The sequence below is a fragment of the Opisthorchis viverrini genome, assembly GCF_000715545.1.
Source record: "Opisthorchis viverrini unplaced genomic scaffold opera_v5_357, whole genome shotgun sequence".
Classification (NCBI taxonomy): domain Eukaryota; kingdom Metazoa; phylum Platyhelminthes; class Trematoda; order Opisthorchiida; family Opisthorchiidae; genus Opisthorchis; species Opisthorchis viverrini.
The window spans coordinates 78,681-97,305 of NW_008752012.1; the positions used below are offsets into that span (position 1 = coordinate 78,681).

Genomic DNA, 18,625 nt, shown 5'->3' on the forward strand with positions numbered 1-18,625 from the left:
GCGTTGCACAGGCCGCGCCTCAGCCTGCCGAAAGCAGCACTGTTATCCTTGTAGTCTTTCGAGTGGCCTAATTTCGGAGATGCAGAATATGACATGGTAGGATCCAAATGTCGAATCTTGAAAGGTGCCCAGATCAGGCTGTTTTGTTCGAGTTCGATATGGGGAATTTTTCTACCTGAGATCAGATTAAATATAAAACACCATCACCAACATTTCCCCATAGGTGTTGCTTATTATCCACCCGAATTTCGTACCTAAACTCAGACGAAACAGTTTTCTGTGACCGACTAGAAGACGTAACATTACGTGCCTCGACGGCGCCCCTCACTCTTTTCTTCATTCAGAAGAACCAGAAGAGGGTTGATAGGTCCGGACCTAGGGAATAAAATAAAACATACCGGAAAATTCATACCTTCAATCCCGGAGAGTTTTATAGACCAAGAAATGTCAAGGTACTACACTCTATCTCGACCGTCGTTTTCCCTGGTGTGTTAGGTTGCCGAAGCAAATGCATCCAAAGACGTGATTCACCGTTTCTGCCGAATTCCACGCGCCCTATTCTGTTTGTTCCAGTTGCGGAGTTAAACAGCCTGTTCTCGGAATATGCCCCCTTGTGTAAGTCATTATTTTCTTGCGAAAGACTACTAAATTATATTTGAATTCCAGTAAAACATAATTCCCCTTTACGGCTTTGAAGTTTATGCATTGTTCATTCACGAATTATCGTCCCAAATGTATGTTTGTCTCTGGAAATCACCACAGCCAGTACCCCAGCAATCGTCTAAAACGGAGCTCGGAAAAATTATGTCGAACTTGGTCATAAAGTCAACTAGCTGGTTCAACTTGGTATTCACAAATTGTAAATACTCCTGACGGGATAATTATTCCAGCTGGCAAGTCATGAATCAAGTAGCCAGTGTTGTTGTAGCCACGCTGAGCACATTCCGGAAAGAATGAACGGATGCAGCTCCGTGCTCTATAATTGTGAGGTAACGATGGATGGTAACGATGTGTTAACGATGGATCAGCTGATCGCCATTGAAGGGTTTGGCGTTCAATCGTGGTTTCTGGCACGAACCATTACTCAAACCGTGAGAATCGGACTGCTCATAATTCCCAATAAGGGCGAATTAGTTGTCAAGTTCTTGCCAAGTTCTCATGAGGCGAAATGTGCACTTACAACACAAACGCTCAATTGAAAATTTCAGGTCTCTTTCCAATAGTCCAGTAGTGGCATTGTATTTGCACTGTTGCATTTAGGGACAGTACACGCCAGCTAAACAAATTTATTGAAACTGACATTGATTTCTTCACCTGTTTTGGTTTTAAACAGCAACCGTAAATGAAGTGCAGTCAAGAAGGGCAACGTTGGACAAATGTTCCACTCTTGTTCAACCCGAAGGTTCGAATAAACAAGCAGACCAGCAAGAACCTCACAAGTGTTTAGTATGCGGCAAATCATTCACCATCTTGTCGGAGGTTACAAAGCACCAAAAATCAGTGCACGCTGAAACCCGCGATTTTTATTGTAGTGTGTGCGAAAAATCATTCACAAGTGAGCGCAGGCTTGAGCAACATATTAAGAGAAAAAACGCCAGTGGACACCACAATCCTGTCAGAACATCCAGTAAACGAGTGCGGGAATCAGAGGAAAGCGGAAATCCATGTCCTGAATGCGGGAAGTGCTTTTCAAGTTGGAAGAATCTGTCCCAGCATCGGCGATCAGTTCACCGAGAGGAAACGCGTCAACAGTGCAAGGAGTGTGGGGCACTGTTCTGCCGAAAATGGAGTCTTGATCGACACATGAGAACCGGGCACGGAAATCAAATCCAATACATTTGCGAGCAATGTGGGAAATCGTGCTGCAGGTGGGATGTTTTAAAGAAACATGTTAAAGGTGTGCACGGCTCGACAGCAACTGACGCGAATCCTAGCGACAAAACACAAAAAACAAGACCTACAAATAATTATGTATAAATATATATATACAGATTAAATATAAAGCACCATGGAAATCAAATTTTCCCCTATAGACGTTGCTTATTACCCACCCGATTTTCGTATCCTAAAATTAGACGACGGCGTTCCCAAATAAATATTATCAGGTTTCCTCATATAGTTGGCAATTTCGTCCCCTTTCTTTCCTAGCTGTCGCATTTTGAGTCGGAACCGGCATATATTTCTTCACTTTTTTTGTCAACAGAAGGGATAAAGTCAACTGACGGAACGGAGAATTAATGTTCCAGCGCTGATAGAACGGACGAACTGGACAATAAAAAACAGACCAGGAAGGAGGCCTTCAGTGTTAAGTATGCAGTGAATCGTTTCCATTCACGAAAACGTGCATGCATCAGGTTTCCTCATATAGTTGGCAATTTCGTCCCCTTTCTTTCCTAGCTGTCGCATTTTGAGTCGGAAGGAACCGGCATTTCTTCACTTTTTTTTGTCAACAGAAGGGATAAAGTCAACTGACGGAACGGAGAATTAATGTTCCAGCGCTGATAGAACGGACGAACTGGACAAACAAACAGACCAGGAAGGACGCCTTCAGTGTTAAGTATGCAGAGAATCGTTGCCCTTCCTTGTCAGCGGTTAACATACATGAAAACGTGCATGCCGAAGCTGGCGACTTTTATTGTAGTGTGTGCGGAAATTTGTTCACTCTGGAGCATGGTCTTAAGAAACACGTGACTCAATTTCATGCTAGTGGGTTCCATGTACCTTCGCGAACATCCAGTAAACGAGTGCAGGAATCAGAGGAAATAGCTATTCCGTTTCCTGAATGCGGGAAGTACTTTTCAACTTGGAAGAATCTGTTTCAGCATCAGCGATCGGTACATCTTGATCGTCGAGTCTCGATCGGCATATGAGAACCATGCATGACGGAACGAAAGACGATCGCATTTGTTAGCAATGCGGAAAAACGTTTTCTCGTTCAGCTGTTCTTAAGAAACATGTGGAAATTATGCACAACAATGACTCAACTGATGAAACGTGACCTGCACTAGTTTAAAACGCACTAAAGCTGATCGATTTCATCCATCCTTTATCTCTTAATTGCGTTCCCCAACTTATGTATCTGTATTTGTATGAGCGCTCAAGACAGTTTGAATAGGTCGGCAAGGTGATCAATTATTTATTAAACACGTGACCAAACGACGCAGCCCTCACCTCTCGGAGTCCGAAACAAAATCCCATAAGTTTTCTCTGTTTCCTTGTGCGGGTACTGGACAACTTAGCCGCTTTGGTGTGGGTATCTGGTATTCTATTCACTGTGCTCAGTAATTTGGTTATAAAAGTCTGGTCAACATTGACGTTGTGAAACCTGCTAACCGATGAATTCGTAATCAAGAATGTGACCTTGTGAGTAGCCTCTTTTATGAAAATATACTGGGATATCTCAAATACCTCACCAACTGAAACATACGGCAGTGGCCTTTGTGCAGCACATTCAGTTCCTTAGAAGAATCAGGAACAAGAGATTCACTTCAGTCTTCCGTGAAAACCAAATTGATTCGCAATCGGTCCAATTTGGGTTCAAGTAGAACAAAAGGTTGATGGAAACTCTGGGACGGCGCCATGAAAACACGCGGCGATATCTCGAATATCTTACCAAATGAAACATGAGGTGGCTTGGTGCAGCTCATTTTATTTGAAACAGATCGTATAAACTTGGGATTCGGCTGGATTCACTCCCGCAAAAAAATGAAACTGATTTACAAATGAGTGTGTTTGTCGAAGGACGTAACTAATTCCACTAAGCGTTGGTGTTATGACCTCAATTTGTGGAGAAACATCTGCAAACTGGCCACCAACCAAATCTCACGATTGCAATAAGATGGTCTTGGCGATTTGGGGACGTTTTCGGTGTCTTTCCCTGCCGTTTGTTCTGAAACAGATCGCCGGGACGCTTTTCACAGTCAGTTCAAATACATTCACGCGGGAAACGAACCTGCGTTGTTCATGGTTTAGCGTAGTTGTTCAACCAAACCCAGTCCGTGAGTACAAATATTTGAGGCGCTGCCTTGTTTCGAACAAACATTTTCACAATAATGCAATGGCGTGAACGGTATTGATGCATCAGATAATGCGCTCGTTTCGCCTCGACTGGTGCAATTGCCACAACTGACTACGGACCTTTTAGAGTTGGTTACACAAAACTCCTGCGGCTTTTCGCACGTATGTGTTCGCATTTCCTTTCATCTCGTTTGTAGGGTCCCAGTCTATTTCATGCCTGATCACCTGAATAGGGTACTTGGTGACAGCAGTTTGATATACCTATTCGTTATTGTTTGTGAATTTCAGATGTTACTTCCGTATGGAATCCGTTGTCGTGAGATGCTCGAAATGTGGTCTCCGTACCACCTGACACAACACCAACCTTATCGGGATGGTCTATCTACCGCTTCGAAAATCTCCCCCCCAAGCTTCTAAGATAGTATTTCAGAGAGAATAAACGGTGAATTTTATTACGAAAACGCGAAAGCTAGTTTAACAGGACACTGATTCTGGTCAGGGGCTCAGAGGGTAGTGTGTAGGAGGTTGATTAGTTGGAGTTTTGTATAAGTATTCGTGACAATTGTTCATGTCTACTCACGTGACCGTGACACGAGCTGGGTAATAAAATTTGGTACTTCCGGGAGATACTTCTTATTTAAAGGTGCAACAAAGATTTCCACACTAGCAAATATACACTCATTCGCAAACTAGTTTGGTTTTTCGAGAGACTCACCTGGAACCCAGCTGAACCTCTTGTTTGTGATGTTTCCAGTCAATTGAATGTGCTGCACCAGGCCGCCTCATGTTTCAGTCGCTACGATATTTCAAATATCGCGATACACATATATTTGTAATGTACTACTTATAAGGTTGCTGAAAATCCATCGACAGCCCACGACCGGTTTCGTCCTTTTTGGGGCTCATCAGGTAGGCGCAGACCCCGGGTATCCGTCAACCTTATGTTCTAATTGAAAGCAAATTGCACCAAATTAGCGAATATACACTCATTTACAAACTAATTTGGTTTTTCGGGAGACTCACCTGGAACCCAGGTGAACCTTTCGATTGTGATGTTTCCACACAGGTTTACACACTTCTTTGTGTCTTAAAAGGGTGTCCTCTCCGTTAGGTTGTCTATTCAGTTATATATGGACGTTTGGTAAACACTCTAAGGCATTCAGCGACCATTTTGATAAGCCACCAGCGGCACGTTTCTCCGCTGGTTTCCAATTGCCATTTTGTTCCTCCCCACGAAAAAATCTAATACGAATTTCAGCTTTCACTATGCGCTTAGGCTGGTCTTGTTGAACGTCCCTACCTAGTGGATCTGGGTCGGTCACAGTCTACCTTTGCCAAACCCATTCAAGTTTCAATTCACTTTAGGTTCATACAATACTGTCTAAGTGACAAGAAAAAATGAGTGAGCAGGACTTATGAACCACAGAATTTTTATAGCCGCGGTTACTTTGCAAACGAAACGTCGGTTGTTTTTTTTTAGATTTTACGTATTCCGATAAATAGTTACTGGTTCGATCATTATTCCCAGAAATCAAAACAATTTTGTCTTCTTGATATTTTCCATGGATATTCAGTGTTATTCCGCAGAGTATTTTCCTAAAATGCTTCACTGTAATATTTCTACCATTCGCTCACCCATCAGTGTTACCACACGTGACAAAGCGTGGTGGATTAGTTGCCTCAACCTGATTGGTTTGTCTTCGCCACCCACCAGTATAACTACACGTGACACAGCGTCACGGATTGGTTGCCTCAAATCACTCTGATTGGTTTGTCTTCACCGATGGCATCGACCAACCATCGTTCGCGGCTGTTTGGGGCTAATGCTCCTCAGTGTTCATTCGTCGATTAACTGGACCGCCTATTCATCCAGCGAGGTTTTGCACAATATCAGAAGCCATAACAAACACACCGGTTCTGCAAGTGCTTCGGGTTCTCACTCGCTTCGCGTTCACTATGAAGAAAGCTGACTCGGGTTACTGAAAATTTCAAGAAGCAATTTTCGGAAAGGATTTAGCTGGGGATCGCCCAATAAGTACTTAAACCCCTGAACCCGATATGCAACGTGAAGTACTTGGATCAACAAATGGCCTACTCGTAGTGTGATTAGATTCTTCCGTCTCATCACGAACTTGAAAGCACTCCACTTATTCAATCGGGAAAGTATCCCGAGAACCAGCTGGACTGGACTCCATAACTGCCAATGGAATAACCGTTTTCGATGAGACAGATTTGATTGACTATTCTTCATCTGCCCTTGACAGATGAGCTCTATTTTTAGTATCACTTTTTGGCCCGTCTAAAACTTTCCATGTGAGCTGTATAAGCGGCCCGTTTTCGGCTGCACGTGACACGCCTGTACGCGACGGTGATCAATAAATCAGCTGATTTGCACGTTCATTAACTTTTCTGGTTTCGCTAAACGCATCAGGCTATCAAGCGGCCCGCCAGACTCTGGTTCACGGTAATAAGAAGGCATTAAGAAGACTGTGGTCCACAACCGAAAGCAATTATAAACATGCTGGCATTGCACTTGTATTCACTGATAGGAAAATAAACGGATGAAATAAGTAAGGGTTGCAGAAAACGGAATAACGCTGAGGATTTGTTACTTAGTGTCCAGTTTACCCGATTGATTAACAGTAGCAATTGCAAACTGAATCGAAATGTACCCACCGGGCCAAAGTGGTATACTCCAGCAAGCAGACACAAACTGACAGTCAGAACATGTGGTGGTGGTCACGTGATAAACAAGTGAACACCATTCAATGCCATTACGACTACATACTTTCCCCGTTTAGTCTCACGGCAAATCTGTTCAGATTTAGCACACTGTCATTCTCGGAACACATAGACGCACAGAGGAAAGCAGGCAAATTGGCGCTCTGCAGAGGAACGCTAGCACATTAACGACAGTGAAGACTTGCTTAGGCGGCAAACTGCCTGCTTCCGCAGCGGAAGATTCTTCAAGTCTGCGAGGAGCATCTCCTAGAGTGAACATTCTTCGGTTTACGGAACACAAAAAATTGTGCTACTCACCCGGTTTTTCTGATGAGTTCGCTTGAATGACATGTTCAACTGTCAGGCAAGCAGTTGGTTGTGTGCAAGAGTCTAGTTTAATCACGATGCACATCCACAGTTTACGAGTATTGCGCAGCTTTCAAGGCCCCTGTGCAAGTTGGTATTAGGTGTGATTTCTGGTTTAGTTGGTGAAACTTCTGTCTCCGAAAGATTTTCACCGGCGATGAATTCACTCGTTCACACAATGTTTGGCACGAACGGAAGATTTGAACACAACACGTTGGGAATCCTCTCCAATCTACAGTGCATGGTAAAAACAATATCTGTTGTCGACGTGTTCCGTTCTTTGACGGCGAGCCAGATCCAATCCCTAGGCATGATCAGAAGTGGCTTATAATAGTTCGCTTAGCTAGTGATTACTCACTTTCTCAGTATTCCCCCCACAAAATTCAATAACTCTCCAGCTTCCCATATCCAGATACCCTGGACCCTGAGTGGCATTCAGGTGGCCAATCAGAAACGACAGGGAATTCACTGTCTGTGTAAGATTCCTCTCGACACTGATCAGTGAGTAAAATGGAGCATTTTCCCACCAGTGAGCCATTTCACTCACCCGTTCAGTCGATCTACAGATACAAATAAGTTCAGCTTATCAAACAGCAATTCAGTGTGGTAGACACCCAAGTGCCCGTGGTATAATGTACACAAACCTCCGTGGATTATTGAGAGAGCGTCCACTCATAAACATTGCAATCCCCGGTAACCTTGACCCCCACTCTAGATGGAAGGGAGCCACAAGGAGATTACAGTGATACCGCAGCATTCACTGTTTGGAAATTGATGTCGCAAAATGAAACAGTTAAAACAAGCTGATGAAATCCCACAAGTTGCTGAAAGGTTAGCAAAGAATCCCGTCATCAGTGAAACGAACGTTGCAAATTTGGAGATCGCCAAGCTTTTAGGGGAATTTCTCGTATAAGGGAACTGTTTTCATCGGTATCCCTGTTGAGGGTGTGCTGTTTTAGATCGATCTGCATCGGAATCACGAGTTTGCTTGAAACAATTGGTGATTCCACGTACAACAATGGCGGGCGACCGGATTGCTCTCATGCTTACAGGCTGAATAACTTGTTCACAAAAGAGCAGATTTGATCTCGCAATCTCCACTTCTGGAAGACGCCAATTTTTTCAGAATGGAGTTACCAAAATTTGCTCACAAAGATATTGTCACTTCGCATACAGCGGTTTCTCAGATGTCCCCATCAACCAATTCGCTGGCAAATTTGACATCGAGTATCTTTTATACTACTTGCGGAGTCCGAGTAGTGCAAGAAGCGCCGCCCTCCAGGGGCTGACCTGATGCTGACGTCCGCGAATCACCCTGGTAACGAGACCAAACAGCGCCGCCCAAGCTGCAGTCTGAACTATTGGTCATGTGATCGGCTAAAGGGACTATATATTCCTCTGTTCGTTTTCGAAAACAAACTGAGAAACACTCATCATGGGAAGTATATTTTCAATCTTGCCGCCAAAATCCATTTACCTGAACATTGATGGAAAAACCCATCGCGTAATGCTTAACCTGTATGGCGCATATCCGCTGCTTTTCAGATTTTGATCACACCTGTGTCGGACGATTGCGAGGTGCGACAAATGATCTGTGGTCTGGCTGGCGTCTCCAGGTAGGCATCTGGAATACGGTGAGGTGAAAAATCGTGACTTAGAAACTCGATCGTATCCCTCCAAGATAATGAGGGCACGGTTGTGTCCTGTTCGAAATCTGTTCCGGCTAATACGGAAACGTGAGTTTTTCTCCCTTGCGGATGATTTTTTATTGCTATAATATAAAATATTGCGTGCCTGTAGGAGACCCGACTGTATTGTAATGCTTTCCAAAATTTGTCGAACACCGCAAGGCTAAACACGGCTGTCGCCTGAGAACTGTCCCCTTTGCTGATGACCAGCCTCACTGTACGCAACCGAAATAAGCCAGTACTTGACAACTGCGAATCCGTTTGTGGTTCAATGCAGTCACCAGTAGTTGTCCAAACTGGAAGTGACGGGAAAGTGATTTTACTAAAGTTTCTCCTATCCATCAATGCGGAGCGGGATGAACCAAATTGAAAAATGCAGATATGTGCGTTGACAGCCAACATTGTCCACCATATCCTGGTCGAGACTACATTCACCCGTGAAATTAGAGATCAGAAAGGAGTTTGTGGAACACGGGGAAGAATATGCACACTGTTGCATGACAGATTATTCTCCCTGTAATAATGACAATTCGCTCATCTAATATGTTTGTACGATTGGTGCGTAAACGTATAATGGCTGGGAAGCCGAGTTGTGTTACAAGAATCTGGCTTTGTTCTGCATTTCGTCCAGTTCTAAACAGAGTTCTCTCTCGAACCCATAAACATCTCAGATGCTCTCGAGGGCTGTTGGTTCCTGTGCACACTGTGATATCCTCACCAACTTTGTCCTCAACATCTGTCCTCACCAAATTTGCGTCCTCGCCAACTGTTGCCTCGAACTTCCTCAATTTTCAAGATTTTTGTGGACACATCCAGTTGCCCATTCCAACTGGCGACCTCCCAGGTTTTTAGACGAGTAAATTCTGTCCGAACAAACAAGGATTATTGGCGTACCACACACGTATTCAGGCAACTACGTGATTATCTGTATGTGGTTGTGAGTTTGTGGAATTCATTTTCACATCATCCTCGTTTGACCAGCTTCCCTTCAGTCCTGGCTCAGTTTTTCCCGTTAAACGAAGCACTGGAATAGAGGTCCACTCAAAAACTGGACACAGCCAGTAAAGTTACTAGATCATTGTTCGAGAAGCTGGGTAAACAAGACATTTCGTTCAGGCATCTCACTCGCGCAGATGTGGTGATTCAGGTTCACCGAGTGTTTGCAGTTAGGATAGTGGTGTCACACTTCCGGAGTTCAAAACCCAAAGCGGTTGACGAGCCCTAATACGAATAAGGTTCACTCGTATACTTTTTTGGTGTGACCTCACCGGAATACCTGTACCAGGACAGCAGGAGGGAAATTCAAGCGCGAGTAGTGTGGGTGCGAGGTGCGTGGCTGTTTTTGAAGGGTTTGTGCAGTCGAAATCACAGGTCGACTGAAGCACCAGTATGGATGCGCTTCCAGCGGTGCGCAGAGTCCAAAAATAGCTGCTGAGATTGATATCGCGCGCACACTGGACGACCAACATTTACTACTCTGCTGACGGATGTGTACCTTTTCCACAGGGAGCACAGGATGGTGGTTCTTCCAGTGACTAAAATGGTGAAGACAGACAGACAGAGAGACGGACAGACAGAGAGACAGAGAGACGGACAGACAGATAGAGAGACGGACAGACAGAGAGACAGAGAGACGGACAGACAGATAGAGAGACGGACAGACAGAGAGACAGAGAGACGGACAGACAGATAGAGAGACGGACAGACAGAGAGACAGAGAGACGGACAGACAGATAGAGAGACGGACAGACAGACAGAGAGACAGACAGGCAGGCAAGCAGGCAAGCAGGCAGGCAGATAGATAGATAGATAGATAGATAGATAGATAGATAGATAGATAGATAGATAGATAGATAGATAGATAGATAGATAGATAGATAGATAGATAGATAGATAGATAGATAGATAGATAGATAGATAGATAGATAGATAGATAGATAGATAGATAGATAGATAGATAGATAGATAGATAGATAGATAGATAGATAGATAGATAGATAGATAGATAGATAGATAGATAGATAGATAGATAGATAGATAGACAGGCTGACCGGCTGACTGACTGGGGTATGTGGAACTAAGCATAGAAATGTAAGGAACAAAGAACTACTCTGAGCTAATCAGTTTTTATATTCAGCCCCAGCATTTCATGAGTAGACCATGTTCCGGCCCTTTGGAACATTGTGATATCCACAATGCCGCTTGCACTATTCACAATGTTTTCCGTGATACATCTCAGTTGAGAAGAAATTTTGAATGACCCTTGTGAAGGATTCCGTCCATCCTCATTCTGACCCGTCCTGAAAACATAATCCTATGAAAAATACATGTAGGCCCCACAGTGACCGTAAAGAATAGTCCTGAACCCACCTGAAGCAGTTACAGTAGGTTTTCTGGGTTCCTCGTGAAGCTTTGCAGTGCAACCGCGAATTTGCTTTGTACTAGCACAGGATCGACTTCATGAACCTTCTGGGGCTTCAGAGCTTATCGGTGTGAGTGTGATATAACGGAGTCAATACAGCTTCCTGAAATGGAGTTTCTTAGTCTATATGTTCACCAGGGTCCTGAGCTAGAGTCCCGTTGGGAAATCCTTACCAGGTTTTTATAATTCGGGCGATTGTTATTCCATATTTACCAGACAGATTATTCGCACTCTGTTATCTCTCCACATACAGGACACCTTATACGGTGATTATCAAACAAACAGAAGATGCTTTCGACGTGGGTTTGCTGTCAAAGCTGCTTGAATTGGTGAACAAGCAGATGGTTGAGTACGTATCTTTTCATTGTTGCTGCTCACTACCATGTTTTTGTTCAGCTGAAGGACAGTTGTTCATGTGCATTTGAGTGGAAGTCAGTTAACCACATTTCCAGCCTTTTTTTCAAACAAAATGGCTTGCCGTATCGCCACAAGGATCCGTTTTGGTGTCCAAATTCCTTATGGATCCGTACTGTTTGAGGGATTAGGGATGTGAGCAGTGCAAGCCGAAGACGTCATTAGAGTTTCAGTGTTTGGTCATCGGTGTCTCTGGGTGTAGTGGGGACAATGTTTCCGCAAAACCCCAGTACTCTGATTGGTCTTTTGACGAAGCGATCTGCCCACAATAGACATATTAGTCATGATTCGTGGGTCGAGACGTATGGGACAAGCAAGTTTCATGCCAAAAGACTGTTTTGGAGGCTTTTTGGGCTACTCTTTGCCTAGCGGAAACGCCTCTTATTAAGGAAGCAAATAGCAATAAACTCGGCAGGATGGGGACCCTGGGATGGGACACACCAGTGTTCAGTTGGGCCTTTAGATATGGCTAAATCACACAATCCCTGGGGTGTGTGCCCCAAATTCCTTGCCACAAACGCGCAGTTTAACGTAATAGCGTCCATGAGACCTCCAGGAGCACGTCTACAACGCATGCCTGCTCTATCGTCGGCCCCATTTCCCCACTGAACGGACCTGTACCAGCTTAATCATTGTTCGCGCTCTAAAGCTAGTAGAATGAAATGGACTGTACCAAAACGTAACAACAATGAATTTCTAATAAAAACCGCAAAAACTCGTCCATTTCTTTTCAAACAGCACGTTGCACCTGAACACCTTGCGGTCTGAATTTGACGAACGGTTCAAAATTTTGGAAAGTCGCATCTCCGGTGAGTTTTTATTCAGACGGCGAGTACCGCTAGGTCAATTTCTTTGAGTTCATTCGACTTTGGTACTTGGGATCTAATACCTGGGCCTAGTAAGTCAAGTCGTAAAAAGCCCCATAGAGGAAATTTATCAACCAAGCTAAACTCACTCCATCGTATGTGTTGCAACCATTTCACTGATGTAGTACATGGATCGCTCTGCTCTACCACACATCGCCCAAGAGAATCTCCACCGGAAGAACTCTCCACAAGCACGCAGTAGCCTAGTGAGAAGGCGGAACCTCTTCATTCGATGTCTGATGTATGCAGACCGACACTATAAAATACTCAATGTAAGAGGAAGAAGGTCTTTGAGAACATCAACTTAATATATGGGGAAGCAAAACTTGTTTATAAAAACCGTGTAAAAGTCTTCTTCTCGAACACGTCTTCCTGAACTGTCCTGGATACTCATTGACTATCAGTGAAAGGTAAACGAGCGCTACGAAGCGATTCCACAAATTCCATGATAAATTTCACTTCTCACTAGACGGGAAACAGACTTATGTGAAAACCACATACTACTCGTATGCTTCACCAGTAGTATCCACCGTTACAGTAGTCATTGGTCACAAAATTAGTAAATGACGATTGCAAAATAATTATGAAGCACTTTATCTTATCGCCATTGTTTTTGAAGCCAAATATTTCAATTCCTCTGTTGCGAGTAAATCGCAATGTTTAGTGAAATGCCTTAAGTTTTCTCCCTGAGAATCAAACGATGAATGTTTGGGGATGAAAAAAATGGGGGAGTTCTTCGGGTAGCCCCGTCTCTAAAATAAACTTCCTTTAGTAAAACCGAGGACACATGAAGCAAATCCACTTCTAACTGCGTGATGCTCAAGCTTTTGAAACTGAATGTGTGGGTTTTGTGTTCACACTGCTGTGGTGGACAACCGGTCACCGTAACGGTGGAGCCTACACCAACCGTACATTGGCCTGTCTACGGTCCCGGATTTCATGATCGATTTACAGTCACTAAAGTGCGAATCTCAGTCGACTTATTGTTGACAGTGAACGAAACTCTGCTGGAAGTGAGGGCGAGTGGTTTCTGAGCGGAGGTTGAACTTGATGCTTTATCTGCTGTGGAATATAGGTAGCTCGGGTGCTCTGCTTGGTTGTACGCCAGGCTTGGCAGTTGGATTGCAACCTTTATATCACCGGTCGAGGTGACATCGTCAGAGCACTGACAGACCAACAAACACGCTTTATCCGTGATTTAGAAAGTGATTCTAATGAACTTGTCGGTTTCGTTTCTCAACATGAAGGAGCAATTTCTGTGAATCGAGCTAGAAAAAGGAATATTTCTGTAAACGTTTCCACAACCTACGGCCGGTTTTGCCCCCCGCCCCTTCGGTTTCATCAGTTTGGTGCTGTGCCGAGTTTCCGTCAACCCTATGTTCCATTGGTAATCTCAGCTGAATTCCCCCTGGAGCACTCGTTTATCATATTCCTCAGTCGAATGCGCTTCACAATGACTACCTCAGTCACGTGATATAGGTCTATTGTTAAGGCACAACTAAAGCGGTTGCGCAGTTTTCAACCCATCGTGTTGCAATCGTAGCCGATGCGACTTTTGTGTACTGTTTCGCTAATAGTATGCTAGTAGTATAGCACAGTAGTATAGCAGTATAGTATAGTAAAGTAGTAGTGGTAGCTGTGGTAGTTTCGGATGGGCGCGGAGTGACTGTGTGGAATGAGAAGAAGCAGAAGTATGGTGCGGACGAATAGTCCCTCGCCATCATCTCAGCCCTACGCCGTGTGATGTCGACTTTTTGGTCCACCATCTCTTATCGAGGAATCTGCTTTCCTCAGTCCGCCAAGGCTGTTTTTGGACTGGGACTTCTTAAGGTCCCACTCAGCGGCTTGTGTTTGTCTGCCACTGTAGGCTCTCTGCGTACTTATGACAATTTTATGCGTGGCACACAGCGTTGAGTGTACATTTTTGCCATTTGCTCTCACACCAGAACCCATATGACGGACCCTTTGTGCCTGACGTACGAGTCTTGATTGTGCTAGCGCCTACCGCGTCTTGAAGAGCACTCACCATTGTTTGTCCTTTCTTCGGTTGTTGGCTTTTAGACGCGTATTTCCATATCAAAATTTTTTCATACTTTGGGATTCATCTCAGCTGACCCGAAGTGTTGTCGGCATGAATTCGAATCAGACGTTTCTCTCTTTTCTCCCATATTCTCCTGTTACTCTTTCGCATTCATCGCTTGCTTTCACCTTTTATGTTTGTGACCATTCTCCTCAAAAATAAAAGATAATAGTAGGAATAGTAGCCAAATTGAAGAGTCGTGATTCACCTTTATGTTACACTCACGTTGCCAAACCGAGCCATGGTGCCTCTTTAATTTTCCCAACATGCTGCACCAAAGCTTTCAGATTCAGAGGAGATAAGTTCGAAGATAGATCTTTCCACGGCTAAGAATCCTCAACCTCATTAGCACCTAGGCACCAACTCAGATTATCCAAGGTCCAACATGTTCTACCAAATTTGCTTTTTGGTCTAAACTGCTTTATTGGACCGCAACTGCCCACTTGGTCGCGGTGCTTTGTCACGAAAACTAAAAGTTGACTAACAACGTCTCCACTTTCGTGCAGTGGACAACGCTCGACTGGTGGAGTTGGACAAAGTCAAACAGGATTTGTCGGATATTCGTCAGCAGTTGTGGGATAGAAAGTTATCCAAAAGTTCCACCAGGTAAGTTGTGTCGTATTCGTTTCATGCCGGTCTTACACTTCGCCATGTGTGAAGCTTTTAATCTTCAAAACTGATCAGTGGTCACAGGTAGCGCCTTTATTCATATTTGTGGAAGTTCGATCATCAATCAACCAACCTTTCAGGTGTAATAACCTTTAGGCGCCCAGTTGCCATGCCACTATGAGAAGCGAGAAGCCTGAAGTACAGTCAAACTGAACATACGGGAACAGTCGAGGTGTCAGGGTTGGATTCGACCCACCGACCTCCCAGTTAGTAACCACTTAGTTATCCTTGATGACCACAAACTCGGTGGTGTGCGACGGAAATAGGCACGAGTGCAAAATCTACAGACGTGGCGGAATCTTTCCGAACTGGATGAAACTATTCCGCTCTTTGAAGCTTTGGACTACTCTCCACCCAAGTTTTGTATGTGTCATGTCAAAATACGTTCTGGCAATTATCCTCAGGACTAATCTATCATTGTTAAGCTGTTGACAAAGATCATCAACTGTGGTGACCCCTCCGCCTGGGATCCATATCTTAGTTGCTTTACGGGATTCGTAGTGTTCCCACTACCCTCAGTTGAACAGTCAGTCACCTATCTGTCGTTACATAAATATTCTAGTGAGTCTGCACAAAAGGGGAGAAGCTTTGGACTCGAGTTGCGCTCTTATTAGAGCTCACCATCAGTTTGTACTCCTCACACTTGATATGCGAGGCGGCCGTGTTACCACTGTTTTGCCGGGGTAGGCCGGACAAATGTGAACAGGCTCACATGTTCACGCTTGGGCGATGTGATTGATTCACCCAACCGTTCGAATGACAAAACATGATAAACCATGGTATCAGCTGGATTCCAAATGAGTCAAAATCTCGCCAATTTGGGTTCAAGTAGAACGTACGTTTGACGGAGACTCGGGGACTGGCCGCACTTGATAAGCTCATCCCAGGAAGGGCGAAACCGGTCGTGGGACTCGGGGACTGGCCCCACTTGATAAGCTCATCCCAAGAAGGGCGAAACCGGTCGTGGGCTGTCCACACGTTTTCAGCAATGTTATGAGTAGTATGTCACGTCTTCATGAAGCATCGCTCTATCTTGGATATCGTACCAACCGAAATATGAAGCAACCTGCTGCAGAACACTCACTTACTTAGGGACATGATAGACCAGTGAGAGTCCGTATTTGTCGAAGTAACTGTCTTGGTTATGACGACCGATGCGTCAGCGTCAGATGCGTTCAACGTGCGCTGGTGGAACAGTGACAACACTCGCTCCATGCGTCAGATTTCCCGAGTACAAACCCCGAAAGGCCACGGATATACTGCTGAGTTCAGATAAGAGTAAAACTCAAGTCCGGTTCTTTCACCATTTGGTTGACTGACCAGAATAGGATCAGCAAACTTGTGAGTAGATTCCCTTATGGAAATACACTGCGATATTTCGAGTATCGTGCTAACTGAAACATGAGGCGGCCTGTGTGCAGCACATTCAGTTGCAGAATACCATAAATGAGCAATTCAGTTGAGTCTATCGTGAAAACCAAATTGATTTGCAAATGAGTTTATTTCTCGAGAGCAGTCCAATTTGGGTTCAAGTAGAACATGAGGTTGACGGAAACTCGGGGACTGCGCCTACCTGATGAGCACGAAGGGCGAAACCGGTCGTGGGCTGTCGGAGAGTTTTCAGCAACCTTGTGAGTAGTTTTTTTTATGGAAAAGAATAGGATCGACTTATTTACACACAAGAAGCACAACAATTTTACGCCTGCTGTTCTCGCATATGCAGGCAGAGTCGCCTTCATAACGAGAAGAGATGATGACTTCTCGAAATTTACTCACGGCAATACGCACACATCACACGGGTATTTGCATTTAGCTGCGGCCTCGTGCCTCGACTAAGATTGATCGCTCCATGGTATCAGACACTTCCATTACTCCTTGGTGTCAGAAAATAATGTCTTTTATGGTAACAGTTCTTGAGGCCGTGATACGTTAGTAAACTTGGGAAAAGAGAAGAGTGACCTCACCGTGATGTATTTTACATGGAGAATATTGATTTCTCAATCTCAGCTTCTAGTTAGAGTGGTGGTAGAACGAAAGTGATGCAGGATACGGAATCAACGTGGTCCGGAGATTCGTGCGCAATAGGTTTACAGTTGTAAGGTTATCGCTAAGAAGACTACGACTGTGGAATGTTTTATTCCAATGTCCTGTAGAAAATTCTCTCTGAACGTCCGTCCGTCCAACACATTGATCGTCACGGCTTTCGGTGAGTGTTTATGAAGACATATACAAAAATCCAAGCAATGATGAAGGGGTTCAGTTGCCTCCCTCAAGGGCTGCTTTCAGACGCAGCCTGGGGTTTCACAAAGGAGAAAACCAGGAGTGATTTGTACAACTAATTTCCTTAGGGTTCTCACGTTTTGGAGGTTCGTCCCTGAGCAATATCGCTTTATCATTTCTTAGCCTAATTCCATTATTCCTGGTATCGATTCGGAGGCAGGACAGCTTGAGTTTACGTTGCGAACCACTCTCTAAAAGGTGTCCTTTTGAAACATTTTGACCAGAGATTTTCCAACAATATGAGTTCCCCTCTTTTGATTCACCTTCCCACTTCTACTCCAGCCTCAACAATTGTCTCACAATTAACGACGGTATCAAAATTGCCCAGCTGACAGCAGATGATCCACTCGAAAAAGTGAGTTAGTAGTATAGAACACGAACTAACAATGACTCCAATACCTGTGTTCTCCGACTGAGGGGTTTTGCACACCGTAAGATGCACCTGATCATCTCAGCTATCTTGCTACACAGAACCGTTCAACTTTAACCAACAGTACACTTGATGTGAAGTGTCAAACGCGTCTTTAAATTTAAAATAATCGATGAATGCGCACCGACTCATCCCACGAATAGCGAACTAGCCTAGTCATCACAGATTATCTGTGTGGGTTATCCTGGAAGAACATGCTTCCAGAAGTTTCGAGAGGTATTAAAAATGGCTAAAATTCATGGCTTAACTTGGGGAAAAATACTGAAAGACTGGTCCAGATTTCCAGTCAATGGTAGATTATAGATTTTGGCTTTTAGCTGGCAATTTTTTCAAGGTGGATGCAGACACAATCGAACCAGTAGCAGGAGGTGTGTGAAATTAAGGGATCTGGAATCCCTCCGTTATGCCGTCTGAAGGTAGATTATAGATTTTGGCTTTTTAGCTGGCAAATTTTTGAAGATGGATGCAGGCACGATCGAACCAGTAGCAGGAGGTATGTGAACTTAAGCGATCTGGAATCCCTCCGTTATGCCGTCTGACTTGGACCATATGAGGACACAATTAGTGTTATTCTAGGCATTTATTGATGATCGATTTCTAACTTGACCCGTTTAATCTCCAATGCAAATGTCCGCTGATATTGGGTTTTGAACAATATTGGTAGCTTAGGAC

At 44.2% G+C, this 18,625-nt stretch overlaps 1 protein-coding gene across 1 annotated transcript in view; it reads right to left on the reverse strand.

Moving 5' to 3' along the window:
- T265_10308 (hypothetical protein) overlaps positions 1–7,089 on the reverse strand; it is a gene marked incomplete at both ends in the record, with an annotated part of 35,102 nt that extends 28,013 nt beyond the window's left edge. Inside the window, one exon of the mRNA XM_009176642.1 lies at positions 7,057–7,089. Coding sequence (XP_009174906.1) covers positions 7,057–7,089 — 33 coding nt within the window. The remainder of the gene's footprint in view (positions 1–7,056) is intronic.
- Between the last annotated feature and the right edge of the window lie 11,536 nt (positions 7,090–18,625).